At 45.5% G+C, this 26,470-nt stretch overlaps 1 protein-coding gene across 1 annotated transcript in view; it reads left to right on the forward strand.

Moving 5' to 3' along the window:
* MCPH1 (microcephalin 1) overlaps positions 1-26,470 on the forward strand; it is a 2,120,508-nt gene that overhangs the window by 955,455 nt on the left and 1,138,583 nt on the right. The window contains exon 11 of the mRNA XM_069606102.1: positions 8,450-8,612. Within this exon, the coding sequence (XP_069462203.1) occupies positions 8,450-8,612 (163 nt within the window). The remainder of the gene's footprint in view (positions 1-8,449; positions 8,613-26,470) is intronic.

Genomic DNA, 26,470 nt, shown 5'->3' on the forward strand with positions numbered 1-26,470 from the left:
GGTCCGTTTTGGTTCTTGGAACTATACACGTTATTCACATGCGGATAAGTATTTCAATAACTTTCAAAAAATAGAAAAAGTAATTTGACTAAACTCAGAACATGTGACTAGTTCCTTGCATGTACTGTCGTGAACGAAAAGAAAACATGGATGCAATTTGATGACTACTAGCAAATAGATATAAATTAAAAAATTGGACGCAAAATGATTATGGTACATGGACTTACCTTGACGAACAAACAGTTAGATGCAGGGATCAGAGTAGTTTCTTGTCGTAGAACAGGGAGCAGTTCACAGGTTGCAAACTGACGAGTTTGCTCAAAGTGGTCACGGAAGTTCACAGAGACGAAGAGCAGATAACCAGCACCTTCACGGGTTGACTAGCAAAGCGCAAAGAAGTTCTCATTAGAAATATGAAGTGGGTTATAAAGAATTCGAAACAGGGGTGTGTTTGTGAATGAATGACGTGTATATGTCGTGGCATTATGCGGATTGCAGGGGGGCGTCCAGCGTGAGGGGGGATGCTTGGCAGGAGACACGGGGTCTGGAGGTAGACATGGGAACAACAACCCATGCTCTATAGACCACTTTGAAGTGTACATGGTCTTTGGCACCTCTTGGCCTTTATCGCTCCCTGACAGCTCCACTTGCCAGCAGCGCAAGTACCCTGGTGCGAACTGCCTTTGATAGGGCGGGGGGTGGATCGGGGCGGTGGTCGTGCAGACAAGACACAGGAAGACTTGTGAATGGAGACACACTTATGTGGATTGCAGGGGGGCGTCCATCGTGAGGGGGATGCTTGGCAGGAGACACGGGGTCTGGAGGTAGACATGGGAACAACAACCCATGCTCTATAGACCACTTTGAAGTGTACATGGTCTTTGGCACCTCTTGGCCTTTATCGCTCCCTGACAGCTCCACTTGCCAGCAGCGCAAGTACCCTGGTGCGAACTGCCTTTGATAGGGCGGGGGTGGATCGGGGCGGTGGTCGTGCAGACAAGACACAGGAAGACTTGTGAATGGAGACACACTTATGTGGATTGCAGGGGGGCGTCCATCGTGAGGGGGATGCTTGGCAGGAGACACGGGGTCTGGAGGTAGACATGGGAACAACAACCCATGCTCTATAGACCACTTTGAAGTGTACATGGTCTTTGGCACCTCTTGGCCTTTATCGCTCCCTGACAGCTCCACTTGCCAGCAGCGCAAGTACCCTGGTGCGAACTGCCTTTGATAGGGCGGGGGGTGGATCGGGGCGGTGGTCGTGCAGACAAGACACAGGAAGACTTGTGAATGGAGACACACTTATGTGGATTGCAGGGGGGCGTCCATCGTGAGGGGGATGCTTGGCAGGAGACACGGGGTCTGGAGGTAGACATGGGAACAACAACCCATGCTCTATAGACCACTTTGAAGTGTACATGGTCTTTGGCACCTCTTGGCCTTTATCGCTCCCTGACAGCTCCACTTGCCAGCAGCGCAAGTACCCTGGTGCGAACTGCCTTTGATAGGGCGGGGGGTGGATCGGGGCGGTGGTCGTGCAGACAAGACACAGGAAGACTTGTGAATGGAGACACACTTATGTGGATTGCAGGGGGGTGTCCATCGTGAGGGGGATGCTTGGCAGGAGACACGGGGTCTGGAGGTAGACATGGGAACAACAACCCATGCTCTATTGACCACTTTGAAGTGTACATGGTCTTTGGCACCTCTTGGCCTTTATCGCTCCCTGACAGCTCCACTTGCCAGCAGCGCAAGTACCCCGGTGCGAACTGCCTTTGATAGGGCGGGGGGTGGATCGGGGCGGTGGTCGTGCAGACAAGACACAGGAAGACTTGTGAATGGAGACACACTTATGTGGATTGCAGGGGGGCGTCCATCGTGAGGGGGATGCTTGGCAGGAGACACGGGGTCTGGAGGTAGACATGGGAACAAGAACCCATGCTCTATAGACCACTTTGAAGTGTACATGGTCTTTGGCACCTCTTGGCCTTTATCGCTCCCTGACAGCTCCACTTGCCAGCAGCGCAAGTACCCTGGTGCGAACTGCCTTTGATAGGGCGGGGGGTGGATCGGGGCGGTGGTCGTGCAGACAAGACACAGGAAGACTTGTGAATGGAGACACACTTATGTGGATTGCAGGGGGGCGTCCATCGTGAGGGGGATGCTTGGCAGGAGACACGGGGTCTGGAGGTAGACATGGGAACAACAACCCATGCTCTATAGACCACTTTGAAGTGTACATGGTCTTTGGCACCTCTTGGCCTTTATCGCTCCCTGACAGCTCCACTTGCCAGCAGCGCAAGTACCCTGGTGCGAACTGCCTTTGATAGGGCGGGGGGTGGATCGGGGCGGTGGTCGTGCAGACAAGACCCGTTTGCCGCAGGGCCTCACCAAGGAGAGGCCATCTAACTGAATGTAAGAGGATGGCTGCAGGATCTAGGATGCTGGCCGGAGACATGTGGTGTGACAAGACAAGGCACTGGAAGGCTATTCAACGGAGACACACTAGATTCATTTAAAAAATCAAAACAACCATTGTTAAAATATATGTTGGGCTTTATTTTAGATTTTAATTAAACATAAATAATAAACATTACACATTGTAAAGTTGAGGTTGCAGCACATCGAGGGAAAATCCGCGGTATTGTCCACTGTCACTGGGGAAATGTTGTCTAATGGCAAGTACCGCACAGGCAGGTATTACTCTCCGAACGCGGTGTCCGAGCCTCCCGTGAAGCCACCAAGTGAAGCAACGATAGGCCACCAGCCTGTACCACCTGTGAAAAAAAAGATGCAAACTGTATTAAACTGACCAAACTTTCTTATCAATGTCGATTCAGGTAACACATGTCATTTTTCTTAGAAAAAAATTCTATCTAGAAAATGCACTATATGGAACCAATTTACATGCGTTCGAATGATATGTAAATGTAATTTTATATGTGGGAGACGACCATGAAATAGTGGTGGCATCACTGACATCACAAACAGAGTATACTTACTCGTTACTCGGATTACGCGGACGAACAGTGCCACGAAGTTCGTGCATAAGCACCATCATCATCCTCAACACTGTCCGTGAGAGGCAGGCTTCCCTGAACTCTGGCAGCTCGGTGATGCATTGCGGACTTTGCTCGCCTTCCTGCAGACTTTGCTCGCTTTCCGAAATGTAGGCCAAGCACCCGGAATTTTCACGGCAGCAGCAGTTCTCCTCCTCAGTTGGCATTAGCTCGCACCGATTGCACGTGCACCAGGTGGAGACGCCGTCCATGCGACATGGTCCAGGCTCTTCATCCGTTGACTGGTCCTCCCAACTGCCGTCCGAATCCCCATCATTTTCGCGTGCTTGCCTTTCCAGTAGTTCCTCCTCGGTGTACTCGGGCTCGTACATATACGGCATTATTGTGGCCATTGTGCAGTAAAGATAGTAAAATAATTTACAGAGATGGTACAGGTGTTCACACGGGCTACAAGCGGCGAAGGTAGCTGACCAGAGCACAGAAACGAGTCACAGAATACTCAAAGTAACACAGAGAGAGGAATGGAATCGAAAATCTGCTGCTGTGTGTTGTGAAACGGTCTGTTTATACTTATTGGGGAAAGAGGCGTCCTGCCATTTCCATGGCAACACGTCAATAGCTGAGGCGCAGCGATTGTTGACACGAGACGTGCTTGAAATGGGCAGTACGCGTCTGCTGATGTCAGGCTCAGGGGCGGGGGATTTGATTTAGTGCCGCAAAGGCAGGTGAGCCAGGTCGATGGGGCGAAATGATAGGATTATCACAAAATGGAGGCTGATTTCGAGTGCGATAATGGGCGAAAAGTCGGGTAAGGTCCATAGGAAAGTTTCCTACGATCTACCGATTTATGCTTACAAACACATGGCCGACCCGTAGGGACAATAAAAAAAAAGTCCCGGAACTATCCTTTAAGTCGAAATCTTAAAAAGTTAATTCTTGTTTCAGGATTCGGGAACCATGTTTAGATATTTGGGAAGAAATTGTTTTGGTTTGTTGAATTTAGAGAGGCATTTTAACATTTTGTAATTTCTCATCTGGGCTGTAGTTGTTATCCAATCTATACGAGATAGTGCATCCTTTACACCTGTAGGATTATCTCGTATGCCTATTAGGGTCCGATCGCAACTTTCCAACAGGCATAGAGCACATTTCTTTCACTATTTAATTCTTGTAACACATTGCCATATAGTGTTGCTTCAGTGGCAGTTATTATATTCCAGAATAGATTTAGAATTTTCCAGTCAAGTGACATTTTTAAAGATGCTAGGCCCAGTTCCTATCTTAGACTCCCAATCAGGTAGCTCATAGGAAGATGTAGAAAATTTTTCCATAATTTTCCTTCTGTGTTTTTCCAATTGTGTGACAGAGTTCAGAATGGTATCATACCCATAGAGAAGGGAAGGAACTACTTTGGACTTATAAAACTTTAAAATGAGACTTATGGAAAACTTGCTGTATGTCGAGTACATTTTTTTAATTTGTGCGCCAAATTTAATAATTTTGATATTCAGATCTAATTCACGAGTGCCTTTTGACTGCGTGGATTGTACCTTGATACCAGAGTAAGGTATTTTACTATCGTGATTGGCTGGTTATATAAAAGCCAATTATAGTTTGTCTTTCTGACACCATGGTGCTTAAATATCAGAATTTGGAATTTATCGGGATTCGTCTGCAGATTGTTTAGTTTGGCGTACGACCTGAAAGCATTTTCCTCTAGAAGTGAAGTCCAAGAGGACAACATTGTCCGCATACGCGATCCACTGTAATGATTGAGGCCCAATCTTGGGGCTTGCTAAAGAATGTGGCGCAAGGGCTGCAGTAAGTTCTGCTAGATTTAGATTAATTAGACAAGTAACCAAAATACATCCTTGCCTCACTTCTAGTTCAATTGCAATTGCCTCTGTTAAGTTACTAAGGCCACCCAGGTGCACTCTGACGGAGGAGTTTCTTTAAAGGGACCTTATGATAGCTAGCAGGCCTGCGGGAATGCCCCAGGATTCAAGCTTATTCTAGAGCCTTTCTCTGTTGATGGTATCAAATGCTGTTGATGGTATCAGCTGAGCATCATTTCATGTTGATTTAATAGCACGGCAGGTCTTAGTTAAACTTGTCTGCCCAACACCAGCTAGCGCTTTGAACCAGCAGCCCGTGGCGGACATAATATTAGAAGTGCACCAACACAGGGCTTGTTTAAATGACAGAAATGTTGCAACAACAGCTCACTAGTTATACATTTCACCGATATGGAAGAAGGTGGTTAATGGCAATTTCGGCCACTTAAAACAATTTATGGATACTAATTATAGTTTGTGCATATCGATATTTACTGGCATACTGTTTTAGTATGGATATTTAGATGTATAAAGTAGTTTCAAGGTGTGCAGAGACCTCTCAATCTAAGATCATATGCTAAAGGCGATGCAAGATTATAGTACCTGTAGGGTGCACTGGTGGTGGCGGCTTAGCGGGTTGAGTGGGTTGAGCGTGCACGCTGTTCTGCAATTTTTAGGTTCACATTACAGGTTAGTTCAGCAGGTTAATCGTGCATCTGATCTGCAGTGTCCCTCTATGGGTATGCTGTAAGGCAGTCGAATGGGAAATCATATCATGCCTCCTTTATTGTATATATTGGCCTAAGCCCAGTCGCTCTGCGAGGAAATCCTCATTGCAAGGTCCTGACCTTAGATCTGTGTTAGCTGCCATTTTAGGTTGGTATTCGCTGTGTTGTGAAACTGTTCAGTTGTAGAATAAAGATCTGTGTATCTTTTGAACCCGCGTTTGGTGTATTTCCTTTTGTGGTACTCAGCCTCGATATCATCTTTTTGCTTTCACAAGGCAACTAATCGCACCTCGACAAAGTAAAGTATGGCAAATCGCCTCTTTCTCCTGCCTTCAGACTATAGGGCCTCATCACAAGGTTGGCAGTATCCCGGCGCTAATTGCGCCGGGATACTGCCTGCGCAATTAGCGTTACCGCTACTAGGTCCAGCATAATTTGCCCCTGGATCACGAGTAGCGACATAGCTGTAAATCCCCATTCCCCATTGGACTGAATAGGGGTGGGGGTGCTAGTAACACTAGCACAATTAGCCCTGTGCTAATAGCACCAAAAACAGGTGTTAAATGGAGATTTTTACCTCCAGCAAAAAGCCGGAGGTAAATCTCCCATTGAACGCCCAACTCCTGATTGGGCCAATCCTTAAATGCGGCCGCCAGGACAAACTTGTGATGAGGCCCTATGTCAATTTCACATGCCAGCACAATTGTATGGTGTGTACAAATGATCGTCTGCAGTGCCGCTGAGTTACAATGTAGTCAAACCCCTACTTTCGTTTTCACTTTTTCCAGCTTCTATTCAGTGTCAGTTTCACTTGCCAGCAAGCGCAGCTGTATACAAACAATTGACTGTTCATACAATGTGTCCAGTCCTCTGCTTTATTTCAATTCCTTTCGCCTTTTTCTAAGCAACAAGTGTCATCTCGTGCTCCTGTGAGAAAACTCAAGTTAATGGTTTCCACATCAGCACTCATGGGAGTTTGAAGAGCTGCACATTGAAAAAGGTGTTTAAGTAATCCAAAGGAGGGGTATCGAAAAGAAATTAGCCTTCCCACCTTCTACACTCTCGCTAAGGATCCGCATTTGGAATCGCGATTGCGGTGCGGCCCCCATGCCAGCTCAGTCCATATTCCTGCCTGCTTTGCAACTGCTGAAAACCGATTTACCTGGTAGACGCAGCAATCCTACAATGAACCTATTTACAATACATGTCAATTCTGTGCTGTCGTTCTCTCTCTCTCTGCGCTGCCTCTCTCTCTCTCTGCGCTGCCCCTCTCTCTCTGCGCTGCCCCTCTCTCTGCGCTGCCTCACTCTCCTTTGGTGACTGTCTCTCTCTCTCTCTCTGCTGTCGCTTTCTCTCTCTCGCTCTCTGTGCTGTCGCTCTATCTCTGTGCTGTCTTTCTCTGCATTGTCACTATCTATGTGCTGGTTTCCTACACTCACCCCCTTTCTTGCTCCATCAATGGCGTCCTACCCTCCTCTATTCACCTTATTCTATTGCACATCTGCACCCCCTATCACATCCTCCTTTGAAACGTTGAACTCTCCTCTTTGCACCCTGGTGCATATAGAAACAAAATGTAAAGAACAATAGGAAATGCTAAAACTATTGGCATTGCCAATGCTGGTTTCCTTTGCCTTCTTGATTTCACCATCACATTTCTAGGACTAAAAGTCTCAGAATGCAAACAAAAACTAAAAAAAATAGGACTGGGCTACCATCTCCTAAATGGAATGGAGCACGCTAGTGTGTATGTTATGTTACTTGCCGTTTGTATAGCATCCACCGCCATTGTTATGGCTTCAAAGCTTGTGTAGTGAGTTGCTGGCTCAGCTCGTATTTGGTCCTAAAATCCAGGCAAGATCCCCCTCTCCCCTACTTCTCCGGCTTGGCCCTCCCCATGAAATTGCTCGCACCCCCACCTCTACTGGAGCAGTTATTTAACATAACTTGTATTGGCATCAGAAGCCATTCCCTACCCTGAATTGTATTGCAGAATTTGACTGTCATGTGTTACCTTGCTGTGTACAGTGTATACTGTTGTGTATCCTATCGTTACTTAATATACACGATTGTGTCTGGGACCACGACCACGCGCAGTTAGGGCACTTTGGGGTGCCCAAATTATCACATGTGCGGCCCTCAAGTTCCTGTACTGAGAAAATAGGTGGATGCTTCCCTGAAAGTGGTGTGAAGGTTTGAGTAACTTAAACCACTTTAAGGGAAAAAGATTGGAAACAAAAACAATATATAGGCATTGCTTATTCCAACCCATTTGATTGATGCCCATTTGTATCTCTTTTGTCTGTGTTCCTTGATTACGCCCGTTTGCAGCAAGGGAAACAAGTTGCTTTTGAAACAAGTTCATTTTTTGTAATCTAGGTGCCAACAATTCAGGCACGCCTGGATTACACCCACCTACTGTCGTTTTTTTGAGGCTGGCCTTTTATGCAAGTTTAATCTTTTCATTGTATGGATGTTTTCTGTCCTTTGATACAAATTACAATTTTTTTTTAATTATTTGTAAATTCTAGTTTATTTCCTCAGTAGTGCGCAGTTTGGGATAATTTGTATGACTGAATCAGAACACGTTTTGCTGATGCTCATTTTGTGATAATTTTAGAACGGTTTTTCACAGAGACCATTGCCATCATGCTGCGCTTTCACATCAGTCCATTCTAGCCCATTCTAGCCCTTTCCTTTTTCTTCTTCCAACCTTTCGATGCGTTTAACTCGATTGTTTTCTGTGCTGGCTTTTACTCAGGGCACTCAGGGCATCCAGATGGTGGTTGCAGTACTGAATGTTGTTGTTATCGTGGTGTGCAAGCATGTCATTTTTTCAATTTTCTTTCCTTTTCCTTGGCAGTAAACAGCAAACTGTAATCCAGGTGGTGAATAATTTTGGTGGCTTTTTCTTTTCCGACAATGTGTGCGAGACGACCACTCACGTCATTGCTGGAAACCCCCGCCGAACGGTGAACATACTGTTGGGAATAGCCAGGGGTTGCTGGATTGTGTCTTTTGACTGGGTAAGTAATACATGGAATGGCTGCCACTGTTCATGAAATGTTTATGTAACGTCCGTCTTCCTTTCATTCTTACCTGAAAAGAAGAGCCCAGCCTATGTCTTTGCAAAATCCTAAAAGCAGTATGTTATTATCGTTTGTGTTACAATATTTTTATTTGGGGGGATTCCAAGACGGCGGCCGGTAGAGAAGGACGTGCGTGAGTATCTCTGTCCCCACCGGGCCGCAACTGTAGCTGACAGTAAAGCAAATTGGTCAAGGAAAGTGGCAACTCTATACCACAGACGTGTCAAGAGAATGAAAAGCAAAGTGCGCAGCGCGTAAAGGGTTGTGCTGGGCAACCGCAAGAAGTTACATGAAGCAGTAGTGAAGTTCGGACAGGCAAGCTCTGCAGCGAGGAAGAGGAGGTTCCGACGCCCTGTGTGGAAGGAGGAATGGCACAGATCTCCCCGGGCCGTGGACAGGTGAGGAAAGGTCCCTGTGATCTGGAGAGGTGGAGTGCAGCAACGAGACAGCACCTGCGTCCCGTGCATGAGGAAGAGAGAGGACGAGCGAGCAGACAAGGGAGGCAACAGGTGAGGCGCCCATGCTACTTTAGAGTGGAGGGACAGAGGGATCTGGAGCGGGGCTCCAGGAAGCAGGGCCAGTGAGTCAGAAGGGCGAGAGGAGAGGGGAGGAGGGAACGGAACCAGAACCCACCCTACAATACTGCAGGGTGTCAGAGGGGAATCCGCCCAGAGCAGAGCCAGAAGAGGCCTGGTGCCCCGAAGAAGACACCAAGGGCATATAAGCTGCCCTTGGCAATCCGGAGAGCCTGGAGGAGACCGTGGAGAGGGTAATCTCCTATAATTTACATATTGCCTAGAATAAAGGGAGTCCCATGAAATCCTGATCTAGAAGGGCCTGAGTGGAGTCAGCATTCAGGACACTACCAGGGGACGGAATTAGGCTGGCTGGTGGAAGTAAAGGTGGGTGAAACCATGGGGAGGGGCCTCTGCATCAGTAAAAGAACAAGTGTGTGGAATCTGATAGCCAGTGCAGTCCGGGGAGACCCAGTTGTGCCCATATGTCCAAAACAAGGGGCAAGGGGGAAGGCAGTGTCTGCAGCCCAGAAGACCCCCCAGGTGAGACAAGACGCGGGTATTAAACAGTTGTGGAGTTTGGAGACTTCCTTGCAGACCAGAAGTGGGGGGTGCTGAGGGTCAGGCAAAGCACATCGATGCAGGGGCCAGGGAGGAAGGGGCAAGGGCACTGCGCAAAGAGGACATGCAGAGCTGATTCAAAGAATTTCAGGACCAGTTTATGGCCTCCTTTCAAACCCAGTTTGAGACATTAAAAGAGGAAATTAAGCAATCGGTGCAGGAGCTAAAAATCGATGTGGCTAAGCTAGAAGAGTGCCTAGATACTTTGGAAAAGGTTATCCAAAATATGGAGGAGCATACGCAAAAGAATGATGAAGCTCTGGAACACCTCTCTTGCCTATTGCATAACTTGGAGATCCAGTGTGAGGACCGGTAAAACCTCTCACAGAAATCGAGTCAGTGGTGGACAAGGATTTGGAACTAGTCCAGGAACTATTTGCAGACATTTTGGCTAATAGTTCTGAAGATTTGGTTCAGTTGGACCGCATACTTCGAGTAGGCCCACGGAGGGTAGTGGAACCGGGCTTGCGACCAAGGGATGTTCTGGTGGGGTCAGAAAGAACAGATCCTGAGGATGGCGAGGACAGCACGTCAGGTGTGACTCAATGGAGAGGATGTTCAGTTATACTAAGTTGTTGCACAATCCATGCGTCAAAAACAGAGACTGATGGGCCCAATGGTAAAGTTTTTGGCGCAGAAACAAATCAGATATAAATTGACATTCCCCTTGGGCGTTTTATTTTCTTGGGAAGGACGCCAGCATAGGATTATGACCTGCGAAGAAGGGGAACCGATTTTGAATTTGCAGGAAGAAAGCACAGACAACCGAGGGGGACAGCAGAGAGGAGAAAAGAGAGCACAAGCCATGGGAGTGGAAAACTGTATCTATGAAAGGCAAGGGGTGGGAAGTAAGATTTGAAGGAAAGCAGCGGACCAGGCTCAATGGACAATACACTACAGTGGACTTTTGAAGGAAGGAAAAGTGGACATACTGTGAACTCCGGTGCTGGGGTAAGACTTACACATGTTTCTACGCAGCTTTTCAGGTGCCTGGTGGGTGGTGGGGCTTGGAATCCTAAGTAGGTTTAGTGTTCCCCACAATGTTTCTCTGGGTAATATTGAGGCCCAGGCACGGTGGACAATACGTCTGGGCGACCCTAGGAACCTGTGCCTTCCTCAGAGGAGGGGGTTAAGAGAGGAGGGGGAATTCAAGTGGAGGGTGTTACAGGTTGGTTGGGAGGTTTGGAGGGCAAGGGATGCGGGGAGGTGTCTGAGTGAGAAGTATGAGGGGTTCATGGTTGAGGGGTAGTGGGGAGATTATGGGACCACAATGATGGGGAAGTCCTTTTAAGATATTGTTGTTTGATGTAAGGGGACTAAATACCCCAGTCAAGAGAAAGAGGTTAGAAGGATAGGTGCGGGGGGAGAATCTGGATTTTATCATGTACCAAGAAACCCATATACGAAAAAGTGACAGAAGGAAATTGAGGAACAAGAGTTTTTCTCAGTTGTATCAGGTGAACTCTGTGAGAAAAGAAGGCAGGCGTGCTGATAGCATTGCATTGTAGGCTGGGGGCACAGGTTCTGGAAACCCGTTTAGATCAGGAGGCGTGATCTCTGTTTATGAACGTCATCTTGCAGTCGCACATCATTACGCTGGCCACGATATATCCCACTAGTACGGGTCAGGAGGGCTTTTTGAGGGGGGTGCTATCTAGAGGAGTTTGGTAAAGGGAACATCATCTTGGCAGGGGATTTCAATATGGCGGGAACCTCAAATAGATAGGAGCACCAGATCTACACAACAAACTATGGCCCCTTCCAAGGCTCTTAAGCCAAAAATGATCACAATGGCCCTCCACAATGTTTGGCGAGCAGTAAACGGACACTCACAGGGATTCACGTATTATTCACATGTTTGTTCATCTCTCTCCAGGATAGACTATATTTGGACTTCCACAGGCTTGGTGGGAAAGTAAATAAAGTCAAGGTGGGATCAATATCCTTGTCGGATCACGCCCTTGTGTCTGTCATTTACATCAGCGAATTCCCGGGTGGGTCAGTGGACGTTCCCATCAGAATTACTGCACGATCAAGTCGAGGTTGAGCTAATCAAGAAAGAGGTGGAACATTATTTTGCAGAAAGTTAGACCCCGGATTCTTCACCAGAGATGGTATGGGACACATTTAAGGTTCTACTGAGGGGCCAGGTGATGGTAATCAAGGCAGCTGGGTAAAAACAGAGACAACAATGGCAGAAAGAGTCAGAGGGGAAACTAAAGGAGGTTCAAGAGGAAATAACTAAGGGCTTGAACAAAACATTGGTCAGAGCAATGAGGCATATTCAGGGTCCATTAGAGACGCTTCGTATAAAGGAAGCAGAGAAAGTGCTACTACACATGAAGCAACAGTATTATATGAAGTCCAACAAGGCGGATAACCTTTTGGCTAGACAGTTGAAGGGTAAGGCCAGGTCAAGGATGATCATGAAACTTTGGGATGCAGTGGGGGAAGATAGGCCTACAAACGAAGAAATAGAAGAAATATTTCGGGAGTACTGCCAAATCTTGTATACATCGGTTAACCCCTCGGGTTCTAAGCAGGAGAAATTTCTTTCCGGGGTCTTGCTTCCGCAACTCTCGAAGACAGAAAAAGGGATACTAGACGAGGACATCAGAGGATTAGAGGTGAGAAAAGTGATTAGATCCCTTCCAAAGAATAAGGCAATGGGCCCGGATGGGTACCCGGAGGGGGCTTCTATAAACGGTATCAGGATTTATTAGCCCTTTGGCTTACGTGCTTATTTATTACCTTCATGTCAAGGGGACATATTACAGAGACATGAATGAAGCCAAGATGATAGTGCTTCTTAAGCAGGGCAAGAACCCCACCTCTCAGAACTCTTATAGGCTAATAGCACTCATCCTCCTCAATGCTAAATTTTATACCAAGATCTTGGCAAAAAGGTTGACTGAACTGTTGCCGAAATTAATAGGGCAAGACCAATCAGGGTTTATACCGCAGAGACAAACATGATAATATTCGCAGGATTTGTCACTTGATAAAGAACACGTCCAAGACTCAGAATTTAGTGGTACTGGTGTCAGTAGACACTGAAAAGGCATTTGATAGAGAAGAATGGTCGTTTTTATTCAGTACCAGGAAGGCTATGGGGTTCGGTAAGGAGTTATATTCAAATGGTTAGGGCAAATTATATTTACCCAACAATTCAATTAACAGTTAATGGGACTTTCTCAAATAAGGTGACTATTGGGTAGGGCACTAAACAAGGTTGCCCTTTGTCTCCATTATTGTATCCCATATATTTAGAACCCTTGCTGGCCAGGGTCCGGGGAATTGTTTGGGTACTTGGGATAGCTATGCCAGGAGAGCATAAGGTAATAGCATTTTCTGACGACATGTTGGTAGCCCTATCAAATCCGGAAATCTCATTGCCAGCACTGTTGAAGGAACTGAGGGGTTTGGTTTAGTGTCAGGGTTAAAAGTACACAGACAGAAGTTGGAAATGCTGAACTTGTCGGTCAATCCAGACATGCTGACGAGGTTGAGTTCCCAAACACAATTGAGGATTGCTGATAAACAAATTTTATATTTGGGATTAACCCTCACTAGAACAATGGGACAGATGTATGGAGCGAATTACCCTCAGTTACTGGCCAAGATTAAAACCGACCTTATGAAATGGAGTCCACAAACAATTTTCTGGTTTGGAAGACGGACTACAATAAAGATGGTAGTGCTTCCAAGACTACTGTATTATTTTAAAGTGTTGGTCATTAGGTTCCCGAAGGTCTTTTTTCGCTCCCTCACCAAAACTTTGACTTTTTATACATGGCGTAATAAACCACTGTGGGTGGCGATGTCTACTTTGACGGCACCAAGGGGGCTTGTGAATTCCCCATTTTTATATATATTTCAAGGCAGCTCAGTTGAGGGTTGTGCTAGAGTGGTTCCCGGACAGTCCACAGAAAATATGGGCCCGGCAGGATAGGGCAGTGGCGGGCTCACCCCTATTGGGGATTTTTGTGGCTAAATAAAAAACACATACATCCTAATGTCCGGATCAGTGAAATAGTTGGTTTGGGAGTGTAGGTGTGACACTCTGCAGTAAAGCGGGGGCTCTCACGGATAACCCCTCACCCTTTTTCCCAATGTTTGAGAGCCCGGAATTCCCACCCCGAATGGTAAAAGGGGCGTTTAAAGAGTGCAAAGGGGCTAAATGCCTATAAATTCAGGATATGTTTGAGGGACAGATCCTTCGTACATTCGAGGAGTGCACTCGAGATCTGAGGATAGGGTAAAGGGACATGTTTCAGTATAATCAATTGAAACATTGGCTGAATGATCCACGGATTAGAGCTGCAGCTACTAGACAGCTGACCCGTTTCGAGGGATACATTATGACTCACTCTGGATCAATGAAACTGGTGTCTACTCTATAGATATCTTAGTGACCATGAAGAGAGAGTTCAATGGAAATATATGTACAAATGGGGAAAAAAAACACTTGGGAGACTATCCCTTAAGAGTACGAGGGGAACCTATGGGGAGCTTTCCTGAAATTAACACGCTCTATCCTGATGAGGTAGATGTGGATTAAAGTTTTATTTCAGTGGAACTACTCACACCAGACAAGCTGCATGCAATATCAGGAGATTGTTGCAGGGGATGTAGGACTGCGGGGGACTGGTGGCACATTTGGTGGGACTGCCCTGTATTGCAACCCTTTTGGGAGGAGATGAAATGACAGATTCAGGGGATGTTTCAAGGGGTGGAGTTAATTGAAAAGAGGGTATGGAAGTGTGGGTGTGGGATCCAAAGTCAAGGGCGTATACCAAATCCCAGAAATTTGGTTTTATTTCCCTTATAGTAGCAGCTTTGTTGGCGATAGCTCAACGTTGGAAACAGCAACAGGTCCCAATGAGTCAAGAGTGGCTTCAGAAAGGTTGGAGTTTTGTGGCATTGGGTTACTTACAAGTTACAAGGGAATCATGAAGTTCTTCAACACGATTGGGGTATTGTCCTGTAGTACTTAAAAGGTGACTATATGCTGCAATGGTGTCCCCACACAATTAGAATTCTGAACATTCTATGAACCCATGGTGACTATATGGAGAATACGAAGAGGACTCTCTCCGACAACTATGTGTGAGGTGAAGGGCCACGGTGTGGGGGAGGGGAGTTTGTTTTGCAACTTGTTGATGGTTGGAAAAGTAATAAAAATACTACTTTTTAAAAAGAAAAGAAAAATTAAATGTTTATGCTTTTATAGCAGAGGTTGCCAAAGACCACTTGCATTTCCTTGGGTTGTGAGGAAAGCTGTAGAGTAGAGTAGAGTGAAGGGAGGAGGTTGTAGGGGTGTCTAAACAGGAGCTCTGTGGCCTGGGAGACCTAGGAACAGTGAATGAACCCTTAAGCAAGCAGTGTGCCCTACCTAAAACAGACTTTCCCTTTCTTTCAAACCAAACTTAACTGAGGAACCACCAGTTTTTACCCTGAATGATTCCTACGGAACAGTGTGAAACATGCCTGTGATTGTTGAACATGTTTGAGAGTTGTCTGCCGGACAGTCATGTATAAAGGGACACTGCTTTTAGATAGAACCGTTCTGCACTTTCGCTTGAAAAAGCGATGGCTCCTTTATGAAACTGAAAACATTTGAAAATGACTGTGGAGTGGGAGGGTGTGGAAGCAGTTTGACATGTATATGAATCCTGAAGCGCATTCCTTTTCTAGTGCACATTGCGGTGACAAGAATTGCACTGCAGAGATGTGTCCAAAGATAGGGAGTGCTAATTTAAGAGAATAATACACATAGACCTTGGTGTATCTCACAGCCATCATGTTATTCCCTATGACAGTAATTCCAGTTTTAAGAACATTTCTGAGATAAGGCAGCTCCCACCCCAGAAAAGGCCCGAAAAAGGGTTAGTATTAGTAGAGAGGCAGGTAATGATCCACAGAGTGGGAGGTACCATAAATATCACTGAAGATACACTCTACATGTAGCCTCTAGGAGCTCTCCTTGATGACCCCAAAATTTTGCTGCATCAATATGCAGATGGCACACTAAACACACACCTACCTATAATTGTCTCCTGTAATCATAGTTGGAGAAATGGGCATTTATGTGCAGAGCCATCATATCTTGAATGAGACTGTGAGGAATTGGCATCTGGCAAGGGTGTAGAAGCTCTGGCTTTTTGTTGTGTGTGCGTGTCATTTCATCTCAGAAAGGGTGATCTGCTAACCAGATCTCCCTTTTTAAACGCTACATACCAAAAGTATTATGTACACCTGTGCCCTGCCAGATCAGTATCCTGATCTGCAGTGCCTGCTTTCGAGTGGCAGAGAGCTGGTTCAGGGGTCACGGTTGCCCATTTGACAGCTGCAGTGATAGCCAAGTCACATCAGTGCAGGGGCTGGATTTAAGATATGCACCACTGTCCCCAAACCACTTAACTATGAGAGTCACTATCCTGGTGGTAGTTTTAATGTTTAAATATAAACCATACCTGAATTTGAGCTATTGTGACTAGTTGCTCTCATAATGCGGATTAGTCTCAGTTTACTACAGACATTTGTGATTTATTATAATGGCACAGAGGCGAGTATTTTGCAGAACTTGTTTCTTTATTTTAGATAGCAGCTGGTAAAAAACAAGGAACTACTGCTCCCTTTTATGCAAGGCTCCTTGCACCCTCGCCTTCATCCAATCACTGTGCAGTCTGTCACATAAGTTTCTATGCAGTCCTCACATCATTTTTTCTGCTGATGACCCCTGCACCAAACTCATGCTTCCAGAATGTCCCTAAGACCACATCAGTTGACTTGCCCGACAGTCACTCAGACAAATGTCTGCCCTTCTAGATAATCAGTGTCTAAAACAAGACACCAATAGCACCAATAGCACGCATCACCAGCACCAGACATGCCCCTTATGCCTAGACTTAAAGAAGAACCCTGGGGATTAGAGACAAGGGGGGAAATGAATACACCACGCCTGGAACCCAGGCTTGGGGAAAGGCATCCAATACTGGCAAGTAAGGATCTCCCTCCAGCTGAAAAACAAAGGGAGCCATTTTGTGAGACAGGACATAAAATGATCAATCCAGAGCGGGGCTATGAAAGGCCATGGGATGAGCCGTCGTTATGCTGGGCCCCTCCAATTTTCAAAGCATCAATCCACTACCATTTTCAACACCCCGGGAATAAATACTGTCTGAATCTTCATCTGATGAAACAGGCAAAAGTCCCAGAATGATTGCACTAAATCCGCTAGATCCATGGATCTCATGCCCCCTAGTTGGTGATGTCACACTGTCCCATAGTCCTCAGGGCACACATACAACATAACATACCAACATACAATGGTAGAAGAATGTAATAAACTAAACAACATTAAGAGACCAAAGGGGTCAATGCCAACACAGAGGTCAGAAGAAAGATCAACAATTAGTCCCTCTGGTTAAACAGATATGTATTTAAGGCCCTTTTGAAGTAAGGAAGACAAGGAGTAGCCCATAAGGAAGCTGGAAGCCCTTTCCAGGCACAAGGAGCCTACTCATCAAACATCGTGCCTCCATACTTCTGAATATTGATGTGGCTGAAAGAGCTTATTATCGCCATTAAAACAGAGAAGTCTGCTGGGGGCAGCCTTCAATCGGGCGCAGAGGTACTTGTGTGCATTCCCAAACCTACATTTCTGAGTCAGGGTGAGAATCTTACAGACGATTCACTGTTTACCTGGTAACCAGTGAAGTGCCTTTCTAGCGGGAGTGACATGATCTCTCCTACCAATGTCCTTAATGGCCTTTACTGCCCCATTCGGAATGGTCTGGAGCTTTTGCAAGTTGGTGGTAAAAGTGCCTACAGACTATGACAATAGTCCAATTTGGTATTTTCTAAGGCACAGGCAAGTAGAGATCTGTTTTTATCTGATAGTTAAGGTCTAATTTGTCTCAGCAATTCGAGTACAAAGGCACAATTGACCTCAGGTGGAGGATGTGCTTCTCCATGGTTAGTTGTGAATTCAGATACACGACTAGCGTCTTAACATAGGATACCATTGAAATGGAACAGTCTGCAATTACAGACTGTTTATAGGAAGGCTTGAGTTTTTTAAGCCAGGGACCTGACCCCAAAACCAAGTTTGAGGATGACCTGGGTGTTGTCAGCATAGTTGGTACAACCGGCATTAAGGCCATCAAAGAGATCAAATAAGGGATGGGTGTAGATATTATTCTAGTGTAGGTGAAATGTAGGATCCCTGAGGTACGCCACAAGGCAGCAAAATTGGAGTGGCTTTAAAGTCCTCCACAAAATCTCTGGCAGTACGATTACTGAGAAAACACTCAATCCAGGCTGATGCATTACTAGTCAGATTGGCAACCTCAGATCCCAAAAGGTCCAGTAGCTTGAGAAGGGCACCATGTCCATTCTCAATTCCAGGGATTTTGGCTTTAAGATCTGAAAGCGCTGTCTCTGTGCCATGCTTGGCCGGAAAGCCGGATTGATGCCGACCAAGGAGATTGTTTGCTTCAAGAAATTCCTGAAGTTGATTGTAGGCTATTCGATCCAAGATTTTTAACAGAACTGGAATATTCAAAATTGTGCAATAATTACTTGCAACAGTAGGATCCAAGGAATCTTTTTTTTTTTTTTGCAATGGTATAATCCAGGACTTTTTCAAGACCATAGGCAGAGAAGAGGCTACAAAGGAGGAATTCACAATATTTGTGATAAGTCATTAATGTGCCTAAGGATTCCTTGATGATATTTGCGGGGCAGACCTCGCCCTTACATGTGACAATATTAAAGCTTCAGAAACTTGCCTAAAAGGAAAGAAATAGGACAATCATTACTAGAAAAGGTAGAACACTTTAACTGCAGGTGTTGTGAAAACGAAAAGTTGGCTTTTTTTAGTGCTAATTTAATGGCTTGTTTATAACGCTTTGTAGATGGATTTATTTTTGGGATACACCAATTCCATTCACGGGCCCTCTTGGCCTGCCTATACTTTATGTTCTTATCAGAAAAATAGGTATTCTTTTTTTTACCTCCCTTTTTATTAGCTTCACCCTCTCAGGTGCCATAGGATTAACAGTCGCAGTTGTGATATGCGGAAATTGATCCACAAATCCTTTTACATCAGATGATAAGGTTACCTATAATAGGTTTAACAATAGTCGCAAAGGCATCTGGAGTGACTTTTTTTGGTTCTTCATCTGCTTACGAACTCTGGGATTGACATCAATGCGTTGGGCCTTTAATAGGGAGTTGTAAGTCAAAGGACATGAATTAGTGATCTGACCAAGGACATGGAGTAACTAGCAGCAAAGGGATTATAGTGTTACACGTGAGGACCCAATCGATAATAGTGCCCTCTTTATGTGTGTAGGTCAGTTCACATTGTGTGAAGCCCGTTGCCCTAAGGGAGAGCATTAGTCTGATAGCTGGAGGTCATTGGAGCCCCATAAATTGAAGTCGCCAAGGATAATCATGTAGGATGTGAGTTTAAGTACATCAATGAGTAAAGCTAAAAATAGTTTCTCAAATTGAGTTATTCTTTGCGGTGACCTATACAAAATGAGACTACAGTCGGAGGTATTATGATCTAGGCTCAGTTTGATCAGAGAATGCTCACAATGATGTAATACAGAAGTAGTAACAACATGCATATTCAATGTTTTCCTATAAATAAGAGCCACCCCACCCCCTCTGGAGGAGGTACATTACACCCAGATGATTTTTTATTCCTCTGGTATAGCGAGGGATGCAGCATGTGAATCGGCATCATGTAGCCATGTTTCAGAGACAGCCAATACATCAACCCAATCTATACTGACATAGTCGACTAATTCTACTGCATGCTGAAGGAGGGACAATGTGTTGATAAGTGAAACTTTTAAACTAGGAGCAGCAAAATGAGAGCCTGGACTTGGTGTTGCTAGGTACTCCTCAGACAAACTTTCGACAAAGCCTGAGCCTATCTCTGAATATAAGGCATTGTAAGTGTTCAATCGATCTATCGCTGGTGGCACAGTTGAGGGTTTGAAAGCAGTGCCTAATATCTAATCAACACTGGAATATGGCAGGGATTAACTCAGAATTAGACCTGTTGACCTTAGGAAGGTCCGAGATTGGTGGCAAATTTGTGAAGATATTAAATCTAGGCTTAAACCACCCTCACACATCTTCTCTTTGGAAGATGTGTCTGTTGTTTCTGAAGACTTTACACTCAAAGCTGGTGAATGAGCTGAAAAAATGCAATCAGAAGCCAGGCAACCTACAGCAGAAATATTATTTCCAGGAGAGGTGACATTAACATCTGCAGAATCAGATGCAACAGTGAGAAGAAAATGCAGAATGGAGAGGGCAGACCTAGCCAAATCGATAAAATCAAAGGCAGGAGTAACACTGGTATCCGACAAAACACTTGGAAGTGAGCAATCTTGCTTACCAATTGGCTTGTCATAACCCTCCAAAAGAGGAGTGGCGCCTGGCATCAATTGCATTCCGCCAGTAGACTTTTATCGAGCAATTATTTCAGAAAGACTGACGCCTAGTAAATGGTTTCACTCACTTAGTCAAAGTTGAACCTTTCAAATTGGCCAGCATCTGATCAATGAAAGCGAAAGGATTAGCCTCCCTCACAGATAGCATGGCAACAAATCACGGATGGAAGACTTTACAAAGATCAGTCAAATAAACAAAGGACTATGAGAAACCAAATAAAATGTCCACAATACTAAATATAGTTGATAAAATTGCAGTCAGTTAACAATCGTCATATAAGGGAAAACTGAAACTATCAAAGAACACAGAATGTACAAAGATAACTTTCAAAGACTGGAGCCAAACGGGGAAAGTGGAGCAGACTGATTATGCTGGCACGTCCAGTGACAAACTGGCACAAACTGGCCTGCATGCACTGGTGCTCACTGCCTGATTAGATAATAAAACAGCACTGTGATATTTAGTCCCTCCAAAGTATTATCAAAACTCCAAAAGCTTCCTAACAATAAAATGTCTTCAAAACACAATGGGCAAACAGAGCTCAGCCAATCAAGTTTAGCAATCAAGTATTTCCTTGACTCCACTTGTGACCACCAACCTCCCTTGAAAGCCCCACCAAAGGAAGCCCCACAACCCCTAAGGCTGGCATCGCATTCTAAGATCGGGCCCGGGGATGAGCCAGCATCATTTATGCCTTGTCACAGCTTTTGGATTTATGGTTTCTAGAGAACCCGATAGTGAGGGGGTCCGAAAAGTGACTTCCATGGATGCTGACAAGAGACCTATGATTTTCACCAGCTGGCGAAGGCGAAGGGGAAGGCCAGGAGCCCGATCCAATTCTTATTTGATGGATGAATGCATATTGCAGGTAGACACAAGGTCGAGGATTCACAATCCACCTTAAAACCAAGAAACAGCACTTTCTAGGATGTTTGAACCTCCCACCTGTCTCAGTTGATTTAGAAACCCAATGTGGTTAGCGGTTTGATGTTATTATGGAGATGTTTGCACAGCAGTAACTGAAAAGGGGCCATAATCAGAATGTCCATATAGATAATCAAATGATTATACCAGCTCATCAAATATCTGACAACAGGCTGCAGTAGCTTGAAAAAAACTCTGATGAGCCTCAGATATCCCGCTGGGCTGGGATGAAATGGGATATGTTTGCCTGCACCATTGGAAACCCAGAAATGTGCTGTGTTTGTGAGCTATCGTGATGGTGAGGTAAGCATCCTTGTGATCTAACCTGGCCAACCAATCCCAGTGCTGGGTACAATCCTTCCTAGCCAACCGTACGATAAGAGTGTTCTCCCCCTTAGCCTCAGCGGACCCAACACAAATCACCTGTGGCGTCCCACAAGGTTCATGTGTCTCCCCCACAATGTACAACATCTTCACTAAGCCACTCTTCGACAAACTTGACAGACTGGGGTTAACTTGCACTACTTATGCGGATGTTACGCAGATCCTCATACCACTATCTGGCAACTTTGTCGAAGACACAGCTCTAGTAAACAAGATTTACCTCCTCATTCAGGCATGGATGGCCACCCACGGCCTCTGCCTGAATGATGACAAAACAGATACTGATCCTGGGTTCTGACTCTAACCTTAAAAAACTTAGCCCTGATTATCTTGCCTTCAACATAGATGGTAATATAATTAAAGTGGCAACCGAGGTAAAAACATTAGGTTTCTACCTCGACTATACTTTATCCCTCAAAAAACAAGTTAATTCCCTAGCCTCCTCCACAGCTTACACTGTGGAGGAGGTTTGCAGACCTTACCTCTCCAAAACCAATCGTATTACTAGCTAATGCCTTAGTAATGTCCAAACTGGACTATTGTAACGCCCTTTATTCAGGCGCCAGCAAAACTGTCATAAATAAAATGCAAATACTGCAGAACAATGCTCTTAGAGCAGCTTTGGAGATACCCCGCAGAGCTCACATATCCAACATCAGGGAAGACCAGCACTGGTTAAAAATCAGTGATAGAATTCTCCTCAAGACGTTATCCCTCACCCATAAAGGTCTGAACAACACTGCACCCCCTTATATCTCGGCCAGACTGACCAGAAAATCATCTACTCACCACACTAGAGCTTCTAACCACCTCCTTCTTGAAATACCCAGATTTAAACTAACTAAAGCGGGTGGAGCAAGTTTCCCTGTCAGAGCTGCCCGAGCCTGGAATGCACTCCCTACCGCACTGAGAGCCAACCTACCCTACACGAGATTTAGATGCAACGTGAAAAATTGGCTCTGGACTAATGACGACTTACAATCTGTGTCTTTGTGCTAGGCTCGGATCTATTATCTCATTTAATGACCATGATACCTCTGAAACTTGACATCAGACTATTTCTTTAGGGACCTGTATATTCTAGATTGTATTCACAGCTCGTATACCTTGTATATCTGTAATGCTAATACCTTAATAACACATGTAATGTATCTATTATATCCTTTTGTATGTATCCTATGTCTGCAACCTAAGCTTAAGTATTCTTGTGACTGCTGCGCCCGGCTACCCCTGGGTTTGGAGCGCATGATCAAATAATAAACTAAACATGTCACTTAACAATGCAATCGTCTCCATCTTGATCAGATTACAAACTGATTTGAGGGCATGTAGGTTGAAAACTGCTCAAAATGACTGCTCTTTGTTGTGGGCCAAAAGTAAGTGCAGAAAGAAAAGTCCCCAGAGCATGGGTGAACCACCCCCTTTTGCAATAATTCTGATATTTTCCCCTGAACGGCTTGCACTGTTCCAATCTGAATCTGAGGTTAGCATGGGGCGAGAACTGGAAGAGTTTCTCATGAAACTGCATGTGATATCTCCTTACTTCATCCAGTCCCCAGTGATCCCTGAAACACCTAACACATTTTAGAATAAAAACTGCAAATGGCAACCCACTGGGATGAGGAAGAATACCCACCCTCAAAATCGGTTTCAGCAAATCCTCGAAGCATATCGCTGCCGCACTGTCCTCTTGGTGGCAAAAAGGGATTTCTTCCTCCTGTCTGTCGGAAAGCCAACATGGATTGATGGTCCTGCTACTGGGCACTGTAACTACCATGTGTGGAAATTTGGGCCTGACTTGGTGCTCAACCCCTCAGCCTCCTGCCACATGAGACTGAAATAGTTTCTACAGTGAGGTTTGGGCTTTGTCCACGGTGGTGATAGTGGAAATGAATTTTCCAATGTATTTCACCAAGCCGTCCCCAAATAGAACCTCATTATGAATCCTCTTGCTCTGGAGCTTCAGTCAACCCAACGTGCTTGGGGTTCATTTTGAGCAGGACATCTCTTCTTCTTTCCTGGAGGATTGATTCATTGGATCTTCTATCAAGCACAATGCTGTTTCTGCTAACCCTGAAATCATTATGGGATCCAAGAACTCTTCAGTAACCTACGCCTCTTCTGCAAGATACAAAATCCTTAGTAGGGGACCCACTGTATTCAGGAGGAGATCCTAGCATGTAGTGCAGACCTTATCTGCTACCTTTGAAATGTTTTTTTACATAACGGGAAAGGGGACAGCAAGTTTTGGGTACATGTCAGGCACCAGATGTTTCCAGCTCATGAAGGGCTCTGGAATTTTGCCTTCATTTATTGTCAGGATGCATTATCTAATTTTTGTCCTGATGAAATGCTGTGCAAACCTCTCCACATGGGGTAGGGCGAACTACTATGTTGAATTCAGGTGGGTCATTTTAAATGTATATAATATCAGTTTGCCCATGTGGTTGACTACCCCTGAGGTTGCAAGATCCTCTTCCGTTACATCCAGGAGGGAATGTCCTTGGAGGCCACAATCAGTGGAGTGAACCAGCTTCCCCCAACACAAGGTGCCACCTATCCACCATATAGGACAAGCGTAGGGCCAACTATCTAGCCCTCTTATGCAGATACATGACATCCTCTCAGCCCAAGGGCTGTATTGGTGACTTAAAGGCACCTGCCACTGATGCCCCTGTAACCTTTTAAGTCTTGGACTGAAATTCCCTGGATCCACACGTCATTAGGTCTACTGGAGAATGTTGCTGTTTACCTGCCACCTTCATGATCTTGCAGGCAACCCTACTTCATCCTGCCATATATTGTAGCCCTCCTTAATAGGGTCTGCCAGGCCCTGATGAACTGCCAAGGACACAGACTCCCCAAAATGACTGCCAAACTGCCATGTCGGCCATGGCTTCTTGATGGCAGCCTCCAAACTGGGCCCAAAGATCCTTTCGCAGGCCTGGGGCATTGTCTTGCCCACTAAAGCAGCCATCTGGGATTGTCAATAAGCAGCAGTTTCAGCCAAGGAAGAGGGCATCTCACCCCCCTTTCACTTCATTCATGCAACAATCACGGAGTCTCAGTAGTAATGTATATAGCAAAGGCTTGCTATTCGAGTCCTATTTCTATGAAGAACACAGACATTTACAAGGTCCTTTCCTCTAAAGGCACAGCAACCGCTATTGCCAGTGCGTGCAGCCGAAGAGGACCTCTGAAGGGGTCTCCTTTACAAAGCGACATTGGACGCAGGAATGAGTGGTGAGGTGGACCAACTGGCTACTTCACAGTGAACTCGGAAAGGGGGAATACCGTGCCACTTATGTGGCAACTACCAGTTAAGCTGCTGAAACACTGCTCTGTTCACATACCCATTAATGTCAAATCAAGGACACTCGACCACAAAAACAGACAGAAAGAGCAGTACCTATCTCTGTTGAGAGCAGGAAGAAAGGCAGCAACCTTTTGGACTGCAACTACTTATGGGATGGTCTGCCCGGTGATTGGAGGAAAAAAAGAAGGGGGGCAGCAACCATGCATCATAGGAGCAGTATTTCTTAGTTTTTTTGTTTCTTGCTGCTATCTTTAATAAAGAAAAGAGTTCTGCATAATAGGAGCCTCCGTGCCATGCCTTAGGTTTATCTCAGCCACCTCAAATTGATATCATACATGTGTCTGCACTGGAGCCCAGGCCAACTGGTGAAGGATTGTGTGTATTATGCTCAGACAGTGGTCAAGAGACTGAAGGGCTGTGCCTCTCCTTTTGATCTTTTGTGTGGTCTGGTAATGCCTCTTTCCAACAGGACATCCTCTGAATCAAAGGGCACTGTGAGAAACTCAGCGTTTTCTCACTCCTAGACCCCTTAGATCCTCTGCGCAGGTGGCCAGGGAAAGGCCATCGCTATTGGATCCTGACACTGCGGGCAGAGACGTGAGGAAGGATCACCTGAGTAGAGGGCCCTTGGGAACTGGGAGTGGGGTACCCTTGCGTGAGACATGGTATCCCCCTTTCCCTAGTGACAACCAACCCAGCCCTTCCCCAACCTTTATGGGCTATTATAAGCCAGCTCCCCTAATTTCTCCACCATTGACACTTGACAGTACTGGGATGAAGAATAGGTGACCAAGAGGATTGAAGACTACTCTCTTTTATCACTCTGATGCTGGGGCGAGGAAGATACCTGCTAAGAACCATGAAGGTCAGGCATGTCCTTTCAATTGTGGTCCGGCAAGGCGGATTAGTGATCCACGCCTGCAGCCTGTCAAGGAGCTGCAGGTGTAGAAAAGGAGACCAACCCAGCCAGTAAAGGAGAAACAGGGAGACCGTTGTAAGGTGTAGCAGAATGAGAGGACCAGCAGGAGCTGTGGTGAACTGTGGAGAGTGTAGTTCGCCTGGACGAAGTGTCTGGAGACTGGCTTTTAAACTCATAACCCTGTATGCAGAGTCTGTGCAGCGGGAAGCAGTGCCGAGGTGATCCCGTAATCCTGAAGACTGGTGCTTGTTGACTCCGGGCGTAAGAGCCACTCCAGAGCATCTTAGGGGCAGACTGAAGACCCCTAACTATTGTGGTAGCAGTGGAAACAGAGGAATCCTTCAGCAATGCCGTGTGGGCATCCAAGAGCCGGTGAGTTTCAGTGACCTGGCAATCACGAACAGCTCTGCGCGAAAGTGTGATACCTTAAAGCAGCAGTATCAGTGAATGCATTGTCCGTGCCGGTAAACTGCAAACGTGAGTTGATACAAACTGACAAGCCATTGTTAAAGAAAATAGAAGGCTTTAGAAGAGAAATAATATGCAAAAACAAACTTTCCCATGTGATTTAATTAAGGCTCTACACAGAAAGTGTTGTAAACCTGAAAAGGGAAAAGAAATGTTGCGCAAGCCACAA

The sequence above is a fragment of the Ambystoma mexicanum genome, chromosome 4p, assembly GCF_040938575.1.
Source record: "Ambystoma mexicanum isolate Mex_15411 chromosome 4p, UKY_AmexF1_1, whole genome shotgun sequence".
Taxonomy (NCBI): domain Eukaryota; kingdom Metazoa; phylum Chordata; class Amphibia; order Caudata; family Ambystomatidae; genus Ambystoma; species Ambystoma mexicanum.